The sequence below is a fragment of the Cotesia glomerata genome, linkage group LG8, assembly GCF_020080835.1.
Source record: "Cotesia glomerata isolate CgM1 linkage group LG8, MPM_Cglom_v2.3, whole genome shotgun sequence".
Taxonomy (NCBI): domain Eukaryota; kingdom Metazoa; phylum Arthropoda; class Insecta; order Hymenoptera; family Braconidae; genus Cotesia; species Cotesia glomerata.
This window is the reverse complement of record NC_058165.1, coordinates 4,261,869-4,283,246: the sequence shown is the minus strand read 5'-3', so window position 1 is coordinate 4,283,246 and position 21,378 is coordinate 4,261,869. Positions and strand designations below refer to the sequence as shown.

Here is a 21,378-nt window from a genome sequence, read left to right as displayed (position 1 = left end):
ATATGAAAAATTGATGTGGGTACTCAAATGAAAGGTCTCGATGAGCGTAACATCGGAATGGGCTTATATCTTCAAAAATGTCAATAGTTCACGAGATACAACGTCATTTCTTAATTATTGACATTTTTTTATACAAGCTCATCCTGATATTACACTCATCAAGACCTTTCATTTAAGTACCCACATGCATTTTGATATATTTTTCATACATACATACATATATAAAATATATAAATATATGAAAAATTGATGTGGGTACTCAAATGAAAGGTCTCGATGAGCGTAACACCAGGATGAGCTTATATCGTTCAAAATATCATTAGTAGACAAAATACAACGTAATTTCTTAATTGTTAACATTTTTTACGATATAAGCTCATCCTGATTACGCTCAAAATATCCAAATTTTTTCAGGACTTATTTTCCAAACATGTTAAAGAATTTTTTTATTACAAAATAACTCATTCTTTTCTAATAAATTTTTTCTCAGTGTACTTATGAATTTTCAATTTATTAATCAAAGAACATTATAAAAAAAAAATACTTAAAAAAATGAGTAATATTACTGATAGTTAGATTTTTCAAGATAAAAGCTTTCCTTCCCAAATTTATTAACAGAAGAAATTTTAATCCCCAATAATAAAGCAGCCTTCCTCATAGCCTCTTCAAGCAAAGGATCAATTCCATCCGGCAATGGCTGTCTCATAACATCCTTATTACTTACAAAACTATTGCAAAATTCCGTAGCGATTTTTTTGTACTCTTCATTTTTAGTTTCAAGTTTCAATTTTTCAATGCCTAAACAATTACACCACATATCTTTTTCTATCTTCAAACTTTTCCGCTGTAATTTATCAGCAATGCCTATTTCTTTCATTATTTCTTCATTGTGTGGGCTCATTTCCAATGCGAGGTTTAATTTTTCTAACGCTTCTTCGTACTGGCCCATCTTAATAAGCGCGCGTCCATGATGAAAATAAGTCTTGGCTGTTTTATTAGTCACATTATTACAAGCGATACAAGCTTTGCGTGGCATATCCTCTTTATTGTAGCAAAGCGCTAAATTTTGGTAAGAACGCGACCGCAATAAATTGCAACGCTCTTCTTCTTCGTCATCATTGAACTTGCACTCTTCCAAGCGGTCAATTACGCGTATGTAATCACGAATCGCTTTTTTAGTCTGTTTATTTTTGTAATTATCAGCACCGACTGCTAATAAATTTTCGACGAATTTTTCTATTTTACAAAATATTTTACGCTCTTCTGGTTCAAGTGACTCGTAATCCGCGGCGGCAATTGTCTCAGCGTGGTTCAATAAGTGGACTATGAACATTACTTCGGAATTGCCGGGGATGTTGGGCCAACATCCTATTTCGCCGTAAGCTAAAGTTGGGTCGATTAAAAAAATTGAGACTTCGTTTTTTTGCATACTTTGAAGAGAAAAATCTAAGCCCGATATTAATTCTCCGCGACTCAAGCGATAGCGATCGACACTGTGACGTTGGTAGCTTGAATCGAATGGATTGTCCTGACCTTCTAAATATCCGGAATATTTTATCGTTACTTGAGCGTTAGAGGGAACTATTTCTCCGACACCCTTTTGAAGGACTAATTTTTTTATCTGCAAGGAAATTGTTTTTTTTGTTATACAATAACTCGCGTTACTAATGCCAGAAGGGCGCATATCAATATCTACGCCCTTCTGGCTCTGCAAAGCCAGAAGGGCGTGTAGAAAAATTTAATTTTTTTTCCTCCAATCGACCTAAAAATGTTTATAACATTTAGATCTGTAAAAAAAGGGAATAAAAAAAATTTTTTTTATATACTCCCTATTGGCTCTAAGACAAAAAAATTTTAAAGCCATAAAAGCGTATAATTTTTTTTAATCATAATTAATAATTAGCCTTAAAAAAAAAAATTTATAACATCGGTAAAAATAATAACTTTTTAACTCATTTTATTCAAAAAGAATATCGATTTGAATTTTAAAAAAACCAAAATAACAGTAACATTCTATTTGAAGAAAAATGTATTTGACTCAATTACAAAATTTTAATTTCTATTGACAATAATCATGTCTCCACTGATAAAGTGTAATGAATTATGTTCAATTTTCCAAATTACAAAATCATATATATATATATATATATATATATATATATATATATATATATATATATATATATATATATATATATATATATATATGATTATTCCAAGAAAATACCATCGATATTATAAAAATCTGTGCTTTGATGATGGTAAAAACTGATGAATTTGTTTTAAGATTAAGGTATTTTTTCAAAGTTTAGATTTACAAGCAATAAGGTAAAAGCCCCAATTATTGACGCTATAAGAGACAAAGTTATGATTTCATTTTTTTTAAGCAATCAAATATAAATATCGATGAATTTTGTTTGCGGTAATGTCTTCAGTAATGTTTTAACTAATCAATTTCTTTTTTTAAAATGATAATCAGTGATATTTACTAATTAATTTGAAATAATTAAATATATGATCTGGATACACCAATTATTGACGGGTTAAAAAACTGATTGATCTAATTATTGACGTACCGTAACCCCAATTATTGACGCCCCTACTGCACATGCGTCGAATCATTTGGTTATATTGTTATTTATCAAAATCTTGATATAAAGTAATCAATATTATTAAAGTTAATTAATAATAATTTCTATGAATGAATAATTATTATGAAAAATATAACAATTTATTTAAAAACTTATTTAACACTAAAACACGCCGAGTTATTTGACAGTTAAAAGCCTTGAATATAATCGCGTATATAACGTAGATAGATAAGGGTTTTATTTGTATCACAATTATGTGTTTTACAAAGTTTTTAACAATAATGTTAAATTAAATAATTTTTAGAATATAAATTATTTTATATTTTGATTCTTAAACATATTTTTCCTTATAAGCTACAACTTTAAGACCACTTTATATTATTATTATTATTACTATTTCCATCTTTGGTATTAGTCTTTGTTAACAAATCATATTTTTTAAAATGATTTTTCTGCCTGACCAGCATTTTTGTTAATTTCCCCCCCCCCCTTTTTTTTTGCTTTCTTTCACTATTTATCCCCACTGCTCTCTTTTATTTTTATATTCCAAACTGACTCTCACACTCACCGATCTCATCCCCTCCTTTTAGCTTCTTTTCCATCTCTCTTATTACACTACATAGCTTTTTACATATTTTTCCCTTCAGTGCCCGTACTATTTTTTCCCTCACACTATCTCCCTCGCTCATTTCTATCCATCCCTCTAATTCATTTTTTACTTCCGCGCTTAAACTGTCCTTCATCACTTCACAACTCATTATATGCTCGATGGTTTCATTTTCTTTTTTACACATTCTGCATTTTCATTCTTCCATACCAGCTTTCCCTGCTCTTGTCAGGTTTCCGCACCTGAACCTTGCCCATACTTCTTTCATTCCCCCGCTGATTTCTTTTTCATTCCAATATTCACTTCCCTCTTCCAGTAAAATTTCCTTGTACAATTCATTATATCTTGATTTGTTGATTTTTTCTACTTCTACTTCTCTCAGCTTTGCTCTATAACATTCTAGTCCAGTCTTGATTTTTTCTTCTATCTCTTCTGTCTCCTTTCTGTCGTATATCATTTTTATTATTTCTTCGCACTCCATTTCCTCTGCCAAACTATTATTTATGTCGTTCCACTGTAGCTCATCATTGTTTTCTCTTCGTCTTTGCCATTCTTCATACGCCGCCTCCGCATAGTCCATCACATTGTCTTTTTTCCACACTAATCTTTCCTCCTCTAATTTTCTCAGCCCCTTACACTTGTCTTTATTCTCTTCCACTCCCACATTAAAATTATTTTTTCTCTTCAGCTCCAATACTATTGGTAAATGATCTGATTCTATTCTCTTCAATATTTTCAAGCTTTTAACCCCGTCATCCCCGCGATCTAGTGTTAGCACTACGTCCAATACCGAGCAGCAATTTTCACTTTTTCCCCCAATAAATGTTATTTCCCCCTCTTCATCTCCCTTTTTTACTCCATTTAGAATTTTCATACCCAATTCTTCACATAAACTCAGTAGTTTTATTCCCTCTGCGTTGAGCTTTTTGTCTTTCGACTTTCTTTGCTTTTCACTCGCGTTAAAAATTTTAGTCACATCGCTTTCACCAATCCTTGCATTCATGTCGCCCAAAACTATTATTTTTTCTATTATATTCTCCATTTCTCTAACTTCTTTTTTTATTTTTTTTTCTATCGCATCCATCCCCACATTATTATATACTGTTACCAGCATTTCACTCTCTTTTTTATTTATCAATTTAAAACCATAATCCCACTCGACCACTTTCCAGTCCTCACTCAACTCCTTTTTTATCCCAATCATATGTCCCCCACTCGCCCTTCCGTTTTTACTTTGTTTCTTTCTTTCTGCCACCTTTGTATACCACACCTTTTTTTCACTCATTTTTTCCAATATTGCCTTTTTATTTTTTTCTTCTACCCACGTTTCTAGTAGCGACACTATATCATAATCTTCTATTATATTGTTTAGTTCTGCATAATCTTTCATCCCCGCAATTTTCCAGCAAAAAGCTTTACAATTTATGTTATTTATATTTTTGCTTTTGATTTTATTTTTATTTTTATTTTTATTTTATTTTTTTTTTATTTTTATTTTTATTTTTATTTTTATTTTTATTTTTATTTTAATTTTTATTTTTATTTTTATTTAAATTTAAGTTTAAATTTAAATTAAAATTTTTATTTTTATTTTTGTTTATTTCTAAATTTTTATTTTTATTTTTATTTATGTTTTTATTTATATTTTTATTTTTATATGTGTGTTTATCCACATCTTTTTCACCTTTATTTTTTTCGGCTTCCTCATCACTCTCCATCCTGTCTATTTGCTCATCACTGTCATCATTTTCACTTTTTCCCCTTATCTCCCCACTCTTTTCTCCGCTGATGTTTTCTGCCTCACTGCTTTTGTTGATTTTTCCCCGCCCTACTTTGTTACGTCTGTGTTCGCTCCATTATTGATTCCCTCTTCTCACCTCCACCAGGCCTCTCATGTCATCCCAATACCACCATTTATCATTTATACTAATTTTCAAATAGCCCTTTTTTACTATCGCTCCTCTTTCTTTCTCTTTTTTTCCGCGCATTCTTATCCAGCTCTCTACCTCTTTCTCTCTCTCCGTGTAGTCATCATCTAGGTATATCTCCGTCCCTTTCAGCATACACCTATTCCTCATTAAATTTAACTTACTTTCCTTGTCAACCATGTTTATCAGTACCTGTCCCTTTATGGCTTTTATTTGCTTTTTGTTGTCTAAATCCACTTTCATCTTATCTTCTAAAATCGCTAGCGCCTCTGCGTTGCTTTTACATTTGTGTGTTATATAAACATTGTATTTTTTTTCTTTTCTCCTCTTGTGTTCATCTCTTAGTTCCTCTTCGCTCAGCTTTCTCGGTCCATCAATTTCCCATCTACTTTCCGGCCTTTCGTTCACCCACTCCTTTCTAAATCCGAAACGCTCTCTGTCTTCAAAAGCGCCACTTGTTGCACCTCTTGCTAGCTCATTTGTTACCTCCTTAGTTACATAACTTGCATTATCGAATCTCGGTTGATTTTCTGTCTTCTTTTTCATCTCACTCATTCTTATTTTTTCTTCCGCCTTCATACATCGGTCCAACAGCTTCTCTTTCTCGTTGTCCCACTTTCTTTTGTCAGCTCTATATTTTTCTCTAATTGTTATTTCTCTTTCTTTTATATTTTTACACATCTCGCATGGTTTTTCATTGTACTCTCCAACTTTTTGGTTTATTTTGTCGCATATTTCCTTTTTTGCTATTTCGATGCTTCTCTTCATTGTCTCTCCGATTTCATCCATCGCGCGACTTAGCATACCCTCCCATCCTACCTCTCTTCTTCTGTTTTCGTCATAAATTTTCTGGCTCACTCTCTCCGCAATCGTTTCTATCTGCCAGTCGTCGAGTTTCATTCCGTCCGCTCCACCTATCGAAAAACTCTCTGAACTAACTGATGTAGTTTTGCGCGACGCGCTGCTCTGCTGCGTTTTCGTAGTATCCCCGCTATTTTTCTCGTCCGCCATCTTCTCCATGATTTGCGATCCCGCCAAAATCTTTTCATTTCGCGCCAATTTTAGCGTCTGATCCAATTCACTTTCAAAGCCCCCATTCTCATTTTCTTCATTTCCCTCGTTTTTTTTGTTTTTGTCGTCATCCATACCTATTTTGTTAATTATGCTTAACGTAAAATCCCTTATGTCTTGTTGACTTTTGCTTCTTGTGTAATAGCCGGGTTTTTTTGTCTTACCGGCGTCCACTTTCTCCGACATAACCTCAAAATTATTTCACTGCCTTTTCTTACCCTTCAGCTTTTAATATCACTCTTTCCCCACAATATTTTTTGTTATTCCGATTTATTTTTTTCTCCGCTTTATTTATTTCGCCCACACTTAATTATTTATTTCGTTATTTTAATCAAAAACTTATTAAATTCACACGCGACTGTAATTTTGCGTCTTTACGCTGCGCCACCTGCTTATTATTCTTCAAATAAAAAATATATTACTACAAATTATCAAATTGTTGCTCATTCGTTCTAGTATAACAAAGCTTTAGATTTTTATTTCTTTCAGTTTACGATCAAGTATTGTTATCAATAGTCACATACTTAGTTTTTATCAACAGTTTGTTTTTTAAACTAGATATTTCTTTAGACACCGGTATTCTCCCCAGTGGCGCCACGTATATAACGTATTTTATACTTAAAAAAAAAAGGCGTCATAGCGCTGTCGACTGGCTGTCAATATGGGATTCACCATAAAAATTATGAACTAGTTATTGACTCCCATTATTTAAATATCATAAAGCATACAATTAATTTCGATTATTTAATTTTATAAATATTTCATATATTGTTAATTAAAAAAAAAATAGATCATATAATTACATGAAAAAATTAATTTAAACTCGGCAGTTAAAAAAATGCTTTTCTAACCAAAGTTGTTAAGAAAATAGACGCGAGTAAGCTGATTTGATGAACTGGTGCTAACTTTATTTTTTTTTAATAATTAATATTTAATATTTTGAACTGAATGTGATTTTTTTCAATTTTTTAATTAATTAGAATTTAATAAAAATTTATTTGATCGTTATTCTTATTACAGATAATTTAATATATTTAAAAATAATTTAGGGTGTCAATATTTAGACCCCCGTCAATAATTGGGGCTTTTACCTTATATATTTATTATTTTTTACTTTTAGAAGCAGACGATAATGATAATGGAGACGGCATCGGAGTAGTGCCTAGCTAAACTGATATTTTTGTTTCTTTAATAAAATACTTATTCTTTTGAAATAATTATATAAATATAAATGTAAATATAAATATTTATTCTCTTCAAATAAAATGAGTAGAGGAGTCTATATAACTGTTATAACTTTTCTTTTTTTTTAAGGCTAATAATTAATTATGATTAAAAAAAAAATGATGCGCCCTTATGGCTTTAGAATTTTTTTGTCTTAAAGCCAAAAGGGCGTAAACAAAAAAAAATTTTTATTCACTTCCCTTACAGATCTATATGTTATAAACATTTTTAGGCTAATTGGAGTAAAAAAATTTTTTTTATACGCCCTTCTGGCATTAGTAACGCGAACTAATTGTTTTTAAAATAGCAGATATCTGAGAATTCTTTCACTAAAAATTGCATAAAGAATTATAAAAAATTTATATCAACGTTCTAATTAGCAAATTGTCTAACTCCATTTGAGAGAATCTTCGATTTGTACAAAAAAAAAACAATTAGTTCAAAATTTATTATCACTTTAAAAAATAATTTAATATCTAAAAAAGGCATAATATGTTGGTTTGAATCATTCAAAAAATTTATAATTGGACTATTGCTCCGTTAAAAAGTTAAAAATCACCCTATAAAAAACAAGGAGTTAGACCGATTGCTAATTAGACCATTGATATAATTAAGAGAATAAGGAAAATTTTGTTTTTGGTGTATTTATATGATAAAATAAGTTTTTTAAATTAAATTTAATATCTTTGGAAAGGTCAAGACCGGAATTGGTGCATTTTCAATGTTTTATATGCTTAAGAATAGTTAATTTATTACTAGCAACCTTGCAGTCACTACGTAACTGCCGTGACTTGTGAACTATGAATAAATAGAATTTTGCTTTATTAAATAATGACTTTTGTTAAATTGCACTGTACTTTCTTAACTATTGACGTTTTTCAAGATATAAACTCATCTGGATGTTACACTCATCAAGAGCTTTCATTTGAGTACCCACATGCATTTTTATATATTTTTCATATATACATATATATAATATATATAAATATATGAAAAAATGATGTGGGTACTCAAATGAAAGGTCTCGATGAATAATATATCGGGGTGAGCTTATATCTTTAAAAATGTCAATAGTTCACAAGATATTTGTTAAAATGCCCTGTACTTTCTTAAATATTGACGTTTTTAAAGATATAAGCTCATCTTGATGTTACACTCATCAAGAGCTTTCATTTGAGTACCCACATGCATTTTGATATATTTTTTATATATATACATATTTATAATATATATAAATATATAAAATACTAGCTGATACCCGCCCGCTTCGCTGGGCATACAATAAAATTTTATGTTGTAACCTAGATGAAAAATATAAACAAAATGATTAATTTCAAAAAGATAATTAATATAAATTTTGAATTAGAGAAAAGTGATTGTTTATGATAACCGGTGTTAGCGAGTATTAAATATATGAGAAAAGTATTTTATTATTAATAATCAATCAATCAATGGGTCAGTTAGTCAGTAAATCTGTCATTAGACAGATTTCCGCATCACCCATGACGTACTGTGTAGTGAGATGCGTTCCCATTATAATAATGTTATCCTAAACATTTAGTCTAGACCGGATAGGTCAAATGGTAGAGTAGCCGACATGTCACCGGAAGGTTCTGGGTTCGAATCCCTGTCCGAGCTATCTGAATTTTTTCTCGCATATTCTGTAAACTCTTATTAAGAAGGTCCTTCCTATTTCTTTCTCAATCTCTTCCTCCTCCAATTATTCTGTTACGTGAATGTTGGAACGATTCACGTAATAATTATCCGTAACTCCTATTCTTTTCCGCTTCATAGTATTATTTAATTTTAAAAAATGTCAATAATTTTTTTAATTTTAAAAAAATGTTAATAATAAAATACTTTTCTCATATATTTAATACTCGCTAACACCGGTCATCACAAACAATCACTTTTCTCTAATTCAAAATTTATATTCATTATCTTTTTGAAATTAACCATTTTGTTTATATTTTTCATCTTTGTTACACCATAAAAATTTATTGTATTCCTATCGAAGCGGGCGGGTATCAGCTAGTTATTAATAAATTCATAACAAATTAAGTGGTATTAAAAAATATATTTATTATTACTCATTTTATTAGAAATTATCTTAAATCGACCGTTTTTTATAATAATTTAACGATATCGTTGTAAAATTTTAGAGAAGACGCATCAGACACAATTTACCATTTTAATTTTAATCATTAAAATCAGTATAATCATTTAACAATATCAACTTGATAATATTTATGTTTAATTTATCTGTGTTATGATATAATCGAGTTCATCCTTCATGATTATTCCAATACATATAAGTTATTTCAGTTATTAATGATTTAGCTATTCTTTCTTAAAAAACGTATGATTATGAATTCCTACTGTCCCAACAGTCAATCGATAAAATTTAAAATCAATCATTTTGACAGTTATTATAGCAACGGTAACCATGATAACGGTAACCATGGTAACGGCAACCATGGTAACGGTAACCATGGCAACGGTAACCACGGCAACGGTAACCATAGCAACGGTAACCATGGCAACGATAACCATGACAATGGTAACCATGGCAACGGTTGATTAGCGTGGGTGGTTGTAGGGGGGTTGAGTTCGATAATTTACGGGTGCCACTGATGGTTTCTTAGATTAGAGGGTCAAAATGATATTTCGCTCCCAAAAAAAGAGAGATATAGGGAAGGGGAAAGATTATAGGGCACGGGAGGGAGTGAGAAGAATGAGAGGAGGGGAGGGAGGGCATATGTGATGGTAGACGAAAAATTCATTTTGGCTAGGAATTGCGTAAAAATCCGTTCTTAGTGAGCGTCTACATCACTAATGGAGTAACAATGCTAAATTTCAAGTCAATCGGGCCGATAGTTTCGGAGATCTGGTGATGAGTGAGTGGTATTTCGCTTATATATATATAGATAACCACGGCAACGGTAACCATAGCAACGGTAACCATGGCAACGATAACCATGACAATGGTAACCATGGCAACGGTTGATTAGCGTGGGTGGTTGTAGGGGGGTTGAGTTCGATAATTTACGGGTGCCACTGATGGTTTCTTAGATTAGAGGGTCAAAATGATATTTCGCTCCCAAAAAAGAGAGAGATATAGGGAAGGGGAAAGATTATAGGGCACGGGAGGGAGGAGAAGAATGAGAGGGAGGGGAGGGAGGGCATATGTGATGGTAGACGAAAATTCATTTTGGCTAGAATTGCGTAAAATCCGTTCTTAGTGAGCGTCTACATCACGAATGGAGTAACTATGCTAAATTTCAAGTCAATCGGGCGAATAGTTTCGGAGATCTCGTGATGAGTGAGTGGTATTTCGCTTATATATATATAGATTATCTTAAATCGACCGTTTTTTATAATAATTTAACGATATCGTTGTAAAATTTTAGAGAAGACGCATCAGACACAATTTACCATTTTAATTTTAATCATTAAAAATCAGTATAATCATTTAACAATATCAACTTGATAATATTTATGTTTAATTTATCTGTGTTATGATATAATCGAGTTCATCCTTCATGATTATTCCAATACATATAAGTTATTTCAGTTATTAATGATTTAGCTATTCTTTCTTAAAAAACGTATGATTATGAATTCCTACTGTCCCAACAGTCAATCGATAAAATTTAAAATCAATCATTTTGACAGTTATTATAGCAACGGTAACCATGATAACGGTAACCATGGTAACGGCAACCATGGTAACGGTAACCATGGCAACGGTAACCACGGCAACGGTAACCATAGCAACGGTAACCATGGCAACGATAACCATGACAATGGTAACCATGGCAAAGGTTGATTAGCGTGGGTGGTTGTAGGGGGGTTGAGTTCGATAATTTACGGGTGCCACTGATGGTTTCTTAGATTAGAGGGTCAAAATGATATTTCGCTCCCAAAAAAAGAGAGAGATATAGGGAAGGGGAAAGATTATAGGGCACGGGAGGGGAGGAGAAGAATGAGAGGGAGGGGAGGGGAGGGCATATGTGATGGTAGACGAAAAATTCATTTTGGCTAGGAATTGCGTAAAATCCGTTCTTAGTGAGCGTCTACATCACGAATGGAGTAACTATGCTAAATTTCAAGTCAATCGGGCGAATAGTTTCGGAGATCTCGTGATGAGTGAGTGGTATTTCGCTTATATATATATAGATATGAAAAATTGATGTGGGTACTCAAATGAAAGGTCTCGATGAGTGTAATATCGGGATGAGCTTATATCTTTAAAAATGTCAATAGTTCATGAGATACCAGGTCATTTCTTAATTATCTATCTAGAGAGTATTTTTAAATGCAGCCTAAATATTTATAATCATAAATTAACTATTGGTGAGAATGATATGAAACCATGAAAAGGCACAACTCTAGGTCAAGACTTTTCCAACGATACCAAATTTAACCATAAAAACCTATCTTATAATATAAATACACTGGCCACAAAATTTTGCTTACTCTGTTAATAATTATTATAATATAGATGATAAATTTCCAAAGTAATTATAAATAGACTTGAATTTAAGGATAAAAAAAAATTTGTTTCTGTTAAATTTATTATTAAATAATTATAAAGATATTATTTAGTCAAATAAAATAAAACGAAGTTATTTTTACACAAAAATTAGTTAATTTATCAACAGAAAACGATTGTTTAAATTATTCGGATTATTTAAAATATTGTAATTATTTGAAATATTCGAATACTCGATTCGATTCGAACACAATTCGCACAACCCTATTATAAATATAAAAAAATTCATTAAGAATTTGAAAAAAGTAGAAGAAAACTAAGAAACTTACCTTTCCATCATCTCGCAGGTTAACCATTTTCGCTTTAATTTTGTCAAAATTAAATCCTGGTGACATGGGAACTTTACTATCATCATTTTTGCCATCATGATCTGATATTTCAAGATCTATAAATTTAAGAAGTTCATCTTCTACAAAACTCATGTTCGGATCAAATTGAAAACGAGCATCCTCATTTGCATCAAATTCGCTGCCGAAATTGAACATCATACCGTCATCCGACATCAAATCTCTTTAATAAAAATTAAAAATAAAAAAATAATCTTATTATCAAGAATACAAAAATTTCCAAAACTTAATAAATAATTTGTTATTAAAATTAAATTGTTACAGATTCAAATCTAAGTGTTTTAAAAATATCAATTTTATAATTTTTGGACTAAAAAAAAAATTGATTTTTTTTTTTCAATCAACAGATTCGATAGAGTCTGGCGCCAAGTTCCGTTCTCAAGCCAAACTACCGAGTGTGTACATACCGTAAGCAGAACGGTTTTTTGAGGTTACAAATTTTTTTTTAAATTTATTTTGATTTTTTTTTTTATATAATATTTTATAATAGTAGTTCATGCTTTTTATTACGCGTATTACTTGATTATTATCAATTATCTTTATAATTTCTATTTAAAATTATTAAAAATAATCAGCACAAACTATAGCGACCCAGATTTTTAGATTTTAACTTTTTTCTTATGTAAAAAGCAGACGGCCAGAGACTAAATAATATAAGGATGCATGCTAATCTTATAATAGATGGGAAACTACAGTGAAAAAAAGATATTTGACAGCTTGCAATTACACACGCCAGGCGGCGCATGAATAATTTTTACATGAACTATAGCTTAAAGGGGATAGTTTGCCATCGGAAATGTATTAAATTAAAATTGTCAATTTTTATTATAATTACAAAAAATACTGAAATTCGAATAAAAACAGTTTCACTGTAAAAAAAAGGAGTAATATTGAGGCTATTACCACTTCTGAGTAGTGAAAATTGAAGCTTATTAAAAGACCTTTACGATGCATTTTACCGAATTTTAATATCTTGTCAAGTTCAGTAATTATACCAAGTTGCAGTAGTAAAAAAAGGCCATTCGGCAGCCTAAATGGAAGTAGATTTCACATAAAGCAAATTTTAATTATAAATATTAATAATTTATTTATTTATTAATTATATATAATAATAACATAATTCATTTATTCATTTATTGGAGTAATAGAATAATATTATTATGAAATATTAAATTTTTTTATGTAGATTTTTTATGAGACATATTGGACAAAATAATTGAAAAACGACTGCAAAAGTAAAATTTCATTAAAAACCTACAGACGAATAGGTTATTTTAAGTTTAGGTAAATAAAATGACATGAAAATTGAAGCTTGTTTAATGGGCTTTAAAATGAAATTTACAAAAATTCGATAAGTTATTTCATTCAAAAGTTATGCGTGAAAGAATCTGCCAAAAAATGAATTTTTAGGATTTTGAAAATTTTGAAACTCTGTAATTTCTGAACTACTTGACCGATTAAGCTCATCTTTGAACTTGGCCTTGGTAATCGTCTAAAAATGAAGTATGTTGAGTTTGAAACGGATCCATTATGAATTAGAGACGCTATCGTCCGGATAAGCCGCGTTATATTGTATATATATATATCTATATATATATATATATATATATATATATATATATATATATATATAAATACATACATATATAAACTTTTGAACTAATGGCATTTTCTGAACCAGCTTGACGAACTGAGTCAGGAAATAGCAAAATTTTTCAAAAGTTGCGTCATGAGGACAAATGCAATAGTTAGATTTCTATGAAATCTACTAAAACAGCAATTTTTACGATTTTCAAAATTTCAAAATCCTGTAATTTTCAAATTACTCGCCCGATTAAGCTCATCTTAGAACTTAACCTTGGTTTTGATCGATAGATAAAGCATGTTGAGTTTGAGAAGAATCGGTTATAAATTGAAAACGCTTTCGTGCTGACAAAGCCGCGTTATATCGTATATATGAGCAGCAGCAGCATGCAGCATATATATATATGCTGTATATATATAGCAGCATATATATATATATATATGCTATATGTTGCCATACATATATAGCATATATATATATATATATATATATATATATATATATATATATATATAAATACATACATATATAAACTTTTGAACTATATGTATTTTCTGACTCAGCTCGACAAACTGAGTCAGAAAATGGCTAAATTTTTTAAAAGTTGCGCCATGAGGACGGCTGCAATAGTTAGATTTTTATAAAATCTACTAAAAATCACGCCAAGTCCACGTTCATAAGACTATTAACCCTTTTAGAGTCTGACCTTGAAACCCCACTCTTAAGTCCACGGATTTGCGTTTCCCCACTACTCTCACGTGTAGACGTTTCAAGATCCTCTGACTCTAAAGGGTTAAGAAAAAAAATTTTATTTCTTTACAAAGATATAAAATAAAAATTAAAAAATCAAGTAACCGATATGGTTGTATATGATTTTCGGAAATTAAAAAAAATTTTGTTGTAAATTTAAAAATTAAAAGAAACAATTTTAGAACGTACTTGGTGTGCGTCATTGTGTACTTCAATTTTTTTTAAAAGTCCTAGTAGATAGATTTCAGGAATTTCATAAAAAGTGAAATTTTTCGTAACTACGCACACTAAATACGTTCCAAAATTGTTTCTTTTAATTTTTAAATTTACAACAAAATTTTTTTTAATTTCCGAAAATCATATACAACCATATCAGTTACTTGGATTTTTTTATTTTTTATTTTATATCTTTTTGTAAAGAAATAAAATTTTTTTTTCTTAATAGTCTTAGAACGTGGACTTGGCGTGATTTTTTTACAGTGAAACTGTTTTTGTTCAGATTCTATTTTTAGTAAATTTCATAACCTTACTTATTTATCACAAAGTTTTGCTACAAGACAATGTACTAGAAAATTAAAAACACAAATTAATTAATAAAATAGATATAAAAATAATTTCTCATTTTTATCGAAAAAAAAATTTAACATATAATTTAATTTTATAAAACTATATTAATTTACCTGAGACTAACTCCAGAAACCGGGTCTACATATTTGGCCATGATTACAATCAAAAAAGTAAACAAGTTACTTGTCAACTTATTTAGTGAAAAAATTATAGTGAATAATTAAATAATTAATTCAATTATTTATTAAACAGCGATTTGCTGAGAACAAAGTGTGAAAGAAAAATTCCAAAGAGATCTTGATAATGTTTGGAATATGATCCAGCATCCAGATCTTATTTCCAAAACACAATGCGGCGACCACCGGCGTCTCGGATAGCGTCAAGATCAGTGGTTATCAATCAAGGGGAATAATTTTAACTCGAATTCTCGCTGGAGGTGGCGCGCAGTTCTGCTACCATATTTGCGAGAAATTACAAGCAAAAATGAGTTAAAATAATAAAAAATTAATCAAAATTAATTTAATATATTTTTAATAATTTTAAGAATTTTATAACAAATAAATTATGGTAAAAAAAAATTTTTAAAAAATTAAAAAATGCAATTTTAAAAAAATAATTTTTCTAAACAAATTTTTTTGTTAAATTAAATTGAAAAAATTTTAAGTGACTGCTAACTTCAATGTTATAAAAAATTTATGATGTTGAAATTGAAAGACATTTCATAATTTTTTTAACAAATAAATTATAGCAAGAAAAATTTATTTTTTAGAAATTCTAAAAAATAATTTTCTAGACTTATGACATTAAGCAAGTCATCAGTCACTTGACCATTTTTTAATTTTATTTAAAAATCAAATTTTTGTTTTGAAAAATTATTTTTAAAAAATTGTATTTTTTATTTTTTAAAATTTCTACATTTTAATTTTTTTTTGCAGTAATTTACTTTTTTAAAAAAAATATCAAATATTTGCTACTTTAATTTTCGTAAAGCTACTTAAATTTTCATCGAAATTACGAAAAAAGTTTAATAAAAAAATTTTACACACAATGCGAATTTAAAAAAAATTTTTTTATTTTTTATAATTAATTCTGAATAAAAATCAAAAACATTTTCGAATGCCTGTTCATTTTAGTATCATATTTAAGTGTCATAAAAAATAAAGGAGTACTACTAAAGGTTAAAATAATTTTTTATTCTCTTAATAATTTGTTACAATTATATAATGCTCATATACTTAAGAATGATAAAAAATTAAAGAATAATAAGACATAATTAAAATTTCATGAAATTAAATAAAATTTTACCTTATTTTTTTTTTAATTATTTCTTATTTCATCTTTGTATTAATGATTTTATCTACCCTAACAACACTTTAAATATATGTAGATTTAAAACTGCACAAAATAATCATAAAATTTCAAGCATATTTTCCTCATTGCCATTTGGCCTTGACTTTGACATAATTATAAATAAACTAAACTAAACTAAACTATCAATTATTTTACTGTAAAACTGCTGGAAAAAGAAGTAAGATTAGACGGGAAGAAGTTAAAAGTCATCGATAATCAAACAGTTGAGAAGTTGAGATGTATAAGTGATTTGAGATGTAAGAAATTTAACTATAAAAGAAGATTTAAGGTAGTACCCTCGCCAAAGTCGTTTTCTTAGGATTTTTTTTTAATTTTGGCAGATTAATGTTCATATAATTCTGCGTCGATTGGCGCAATTTGAGAATTTTTGACCATCTAGTTTCCGAGATATTTAATTTCAAAGTTTGAGTTTTGAACGCTCTTATACATTACAGTATACGGGATATCGAAAAATTTACCTACAAACATTTTTATATCTTAGAAATTTTTCTTAGGATCTTTTTAAAAAACTAGAGTAACGTTAACTAACAACTAAACAATTAAAAAAAAAAAATTCATTGATAATTACCACACAGTTTCAGAGATATTTATTAATAAGTAATGAAAAATTTACCAGACTTTAACCGAGGAGGGGATACGTTAATAAAGCTGTGGCAACAGCGCAAGTTTTGTGAGCCGCGAAAGAAGTATGAGACGCGCATGCGCTGACAAATTTGAAAAGTTTAATTTACGTTAGGTGTAATATTATAGTTATTAATTTTATTTATTTAAAAAAAAAAACTATGATTATTTTATGAAAATAAGTATTTTTTTATGATACTAAAGTTAGTCGACATTTTTAATTTTTTGATTTTTTTTTTAATAATTAAATAATTTTTTAATAATTAAATAATTAAATAATAATAATTAATAATTAAATAATAAATTTCTAAAAATTTTTAAATGTCGGCTGAATTAACTTTAATTTTTTTTTATATTTATTAAAAATTAAAAAAGTTAACAATTTTAATATAATAATATATATTAATCTTTCATAAGTTATAAAAATAATAGTCAGATGAAATAATAAAAAATACTTAAATTTAAAATTAGTTAATACATATAAACACAAAAATTTAATTACTTATTTTTCTGAAAAAACAAAACAATATTGTCAATTATTTTTTTTCTATTTGTTATTTGTATAGTTATTTGCATATGTGCTAGAGATTTCTGTCGTTTTTCAAGGACTTTTTTTCATGAATCGTCTTTTATAAGTCGATTTTTCAGACATTGTTACTATATTTCCAAATAAATGTATGTAAATAAATAAATAAACGCATGTATCAAAACAGAGGTTAGTCTACAGCTAGTCCAAAACACTACAGTATAACCACAATAAAATATCTTAATGCTCACGCAGTGTTGCCAGACTTTTCAAACGATCAGTTTCTCGTTCGTGATTGGCTGAAATAAGTACATAAACAGCAAAAAGTTTTAGGCTTGTCAATAATGACTATCCGGTATGTGTACCGTATACTCTAGCATAAACTTTTGACGACGGAAGTCGCGAGGGTAATACCTTAAGATTAGGGATAGGAAAGTCGACTCTGACTTTAGTCAAAAATCGACTTTTATCTGAAAATAATCGACTTTTCAGAATCGAGTTGAGCCTCTCTTGAATCAATTAGAATCGACTTTTACTTGATGATTTTTTTTCGTCTTTTTTACAGACTTTTAAAAATTAACAACGAAAGTAAAATTAAGTGCAATCTATGTGATAGAGATTTTTCCTTATCTATGGAGTGTAGCTAAAAAGTACTTGCCAATAGTTGCAACTTCTGTACCCTGCGAACGGTTATTTTCACATGCAGGTCTAATTGCAAACCAGTTGAGAAGTCGGTTATGACCTCAGTATTTAAATGAGCTTATATTCTTACGATCGATCGATCGATGAAGAAATGTGGTTTTCTTAATTATTTGATTTTATTTTTTTAGTTAAAAATGCAATTTTATTATTCAATGTCAAACTGTATGCAATTTGATCATAAAATATTTTCTATAACATGTGAAAAACTCAAAAAGTATGTTGGTACGATCATAATTTAATAAAATATAAATATATCTAACAATTTATGCAAGAATTACTAAATTTCTAAAAAGTCGACTCAAGTCACAAAAGTCAACTATCAGAGATCATTAATCGACTTCAAGAATCGAAAAACTTGAAGTCGATTCCAAAGTCAAAAATCGATTTTTCGCGCGCTTTTTCCATCCCTACTTAAGATGCGTAAATACTCATAAGTTCTTCAGCAGATAAGAACCAGCATCATGATTTTCAAATTAGTGATTGCTTTGATGGTTTTTTCTCTTCCAAATAGTAAGTAACCATTCAGTAATTTTTTTCTTTTGAAGGACTTTCATTAGCAAATACCATAAAAAAAATTAACAAAAAAGTTATACGGTGAGAAAAAAATTTGTTTCTTCAGTTAAGAAATAAAATTCTTTAGGGAGATCCAGGTAAATAGTCAAATTTTTAAAACTTCCTGAAAATTTGTAAATTCAATCTACGTAGCCTAATAATTAATAAAATAATTAAAAAAAACAGTAGGCTTCCAGGATATTTAAATAAATAATTTGGTTTGAAAATTGTAATTTTTACATGAAGGTAAATGGAGATTCCACCAGCCGTGTATTTGGTTAAGAATTTAATGCAATTAACGATTAAAAAAAAATTTTATTTTCATTAAATTTGATTGAAAAAATAATAAGCTTTCGATTAAAACAATAAAAAAAGTATCTTTCCGAACGTATTACGGAGATATTTTATATTTTTTATGAAAAATCACTCGGAACTTGCGTTGTTTAAAGTCTTGTATTTGACTTGGAAACGCCGCTTGCGCAGTTACCCAAAGCATACACTGATAGAAGGATTTGTTTATAGTTAAAAATATTTGTTAATATTTAACAAATCATTTATTAGAGACCACTTTTTAGTCCTTAACAAATATTTCTTAGTATTTAAAAAGATTTATTAATATTTAATAAATGAATATCTGATTTATTAAATACAAACAAATCATTTTAAATACTAAGAAATATTTGTTTGATACTAAAAAATGGTCTCTAATAAATGATTTGTTAACTATTAACAAATATTTTTTTAATACAAATAAATCCTTCTATCAGTGTAAGTAACCGCGGTTTTTTAAGTACTAGAAGATCTTAGTCATTTTAGTCAGACAGTAAACATAAATAAATTTTAAGATTAGGGAACCCTTTCGGTGTTGTCAAGTGTAAACCGGTAATTTAGAGTGCTATATTTTTTATTAGTCAATTAAATGTTAATAATTATTTAATGAGTAAATTTTTCGGAAATTTCCTCAAAAATGTTATTAATTAATTTAAAAATTAATTTTAAGATGCATAACAAAAGTATTTTTACGTATTATTTTTTTATAGACATTCTTGACACTAGGAGGGTACTTGGATCTCCTTAAAATTTTAAATAAATTAATTCCTTACTACTCATAACATTACTCATTGTTTTAAAAATATTTTTTTTTCTTTATAATATTTGTTCATAAAAATAAATTTTCAGTATCGTCGACTCGAGTTAATTCAACAAAAGATTCAATCAGTATAGATGAAGATCCATATTCCCGATTAAAAGAAGCGCCTTGGCTTGTTAGTATCAGAATCAATGGTGTTCATTACTGCACTGGAGCGATAGTTAGTAATAGTTGGGTTGTCACATCATCCCAATGTATTTTTAATATCCGAGATATGATACCAATGGTTACAATACAAACTTGTGACCTGAATCTTTATATAGTGACTGAGACTTCTTTACACAGTCCGTACAGCATAAATATAAGGCCGGAATTGGAAATCGCAATGATTAAAATACTTGGAATTTTTCAATCTGACGGATCTTGTCCCGTACAACGTATACAAATAGATAATTCGCATACAATGTGATTTGATGAAGATTACTATATTACTAGTTGGGAACAAAATTTTGTTGGAAATAAAATTAGATCAAATTCAAAAACTAGCCGTTGGTTAACACTGAAACCTCAAGAGTGTCTTCAAAATTATTCTTTAAATATTGATCTTTTAAAGTCACAAAATATATTTTGCGCCATTATACATGCAAGAAATTTTTACAATTCGTCGTGTGTTTTGGGAGATCTTGGCAGCCCAGTATATTTAAATGGTTATTTAATAGGGATAAAATCACAGAAAATGGGTTGTGAGCCAGTCCCTTTCGCTCGATCACTATTGACTAATGTTAAATTGTATGTAGATTGGATTGAAAGTAAAATTAATACGGATCTATAAACAATAACTAACCACCTCGACTAATTGTTCTTCGTTGACGCAAACTTTTAACTAGAGATTTTGTTAATAATCTACGTGGAAATAAATAAATTTCATTAGTTATATTCACTGAGAGAAAGAATTTCTTTTGAAAAAAATTCGCAAGTTGTCTAAAATTGTTTTTTTCGTCTGTTGGTTTCAGTATCATAGCCCAATTGGTGAGAAATAGCCTAATTTGATGACACTGAAATTAGCAGACACTTGACAATTTTTTAAATTTTTTTTTAAAATAAACTAGGTCTATAAAATAATTTTTAAAAAATTACATTTATGATTTTTTAGAGCTTTTAAAGATGGAGTTTTTTGAATAAATTATTTTCGCTATAATTCAATTGTTAAAAAAATTCTAAAAACTATTAAATGTATTTCAATTTCATAACATTTAAATTAGCAGTCACTTGACCATTTTTTAATTTCATT

General features: G+C 28.9%; 2 protein-coding genes across 2 annotated transcripts; one reads left to right on the top strand and one right to left on the bottom strand.

Annotated features, from left to right (window-relative positions):
• Positions 1-539: 539 nt before the first annotated feature.
• Positions 540-15,598, bottom strand: LOC123270655 (inactive peptidyl-prolyl cis-trans isomerase shutdown-like). The gene is made up of 3 exons (XM_044736798.1): positions 15,339-15,598; positions 12,246-12,486; positions 540-1,621 (listed from the first exon to the last, which is right to left on the bottom strand). Exons 1-3 carry the CDS (start codon positions 15,377-15,379, stop codon positions 563-565), a joined length of 1,341 nt encoding a protein of 446 aa, XP_044592733.1. The 5' UTR covers positions 15,380-15,598; the 3' UTR covers positions 540-562.
• Positions 15,599-18,861: 3,263 nt separating this feature from the next.
• LOC123270846 (probable threonine protease PRSS50) lies at positions 18,862-20,556 on the top strand. The gene is made up of 2 exons (XM_044736990.1): positions 18,862-18,865; positions 20,177-20,556. Exons 1-2 carry the CDS (start codon positions 18,862-18,864, stop codon positions 20,554-20,556), a joined length of 384 nt encoding a protein of 127 aa, XP_044592925.1.
• The last annotated feature ends 822 nt before the right edge of the window (positions 20,557-21,378 follow it).

Bases quoted from the DNA above. Each gene is read 5' to 3' on its own strand.
- LOC123270655 (XM_044736798.1), bottom strand. From the start codon at position 15,379: ATGGCCAAATATGTAGACCCGGTTTCTGGAGTTAGTCTCAG. The intron at 12,487-15,338 runs GTAAATTAATAT...TTTTTATTAAAG, and splicing joins GTTTCTGGAGTTAGTCTCAG to AGATTTGATGTCGGATGACG. The intron at 1,622-12,245 runs GTAAGTTTCTTA...ATTTCCTTGCAG, and splicing joins ACCTGCGAGATGATGGAAAG to ATAAAAAAATTAGTCCTTCA.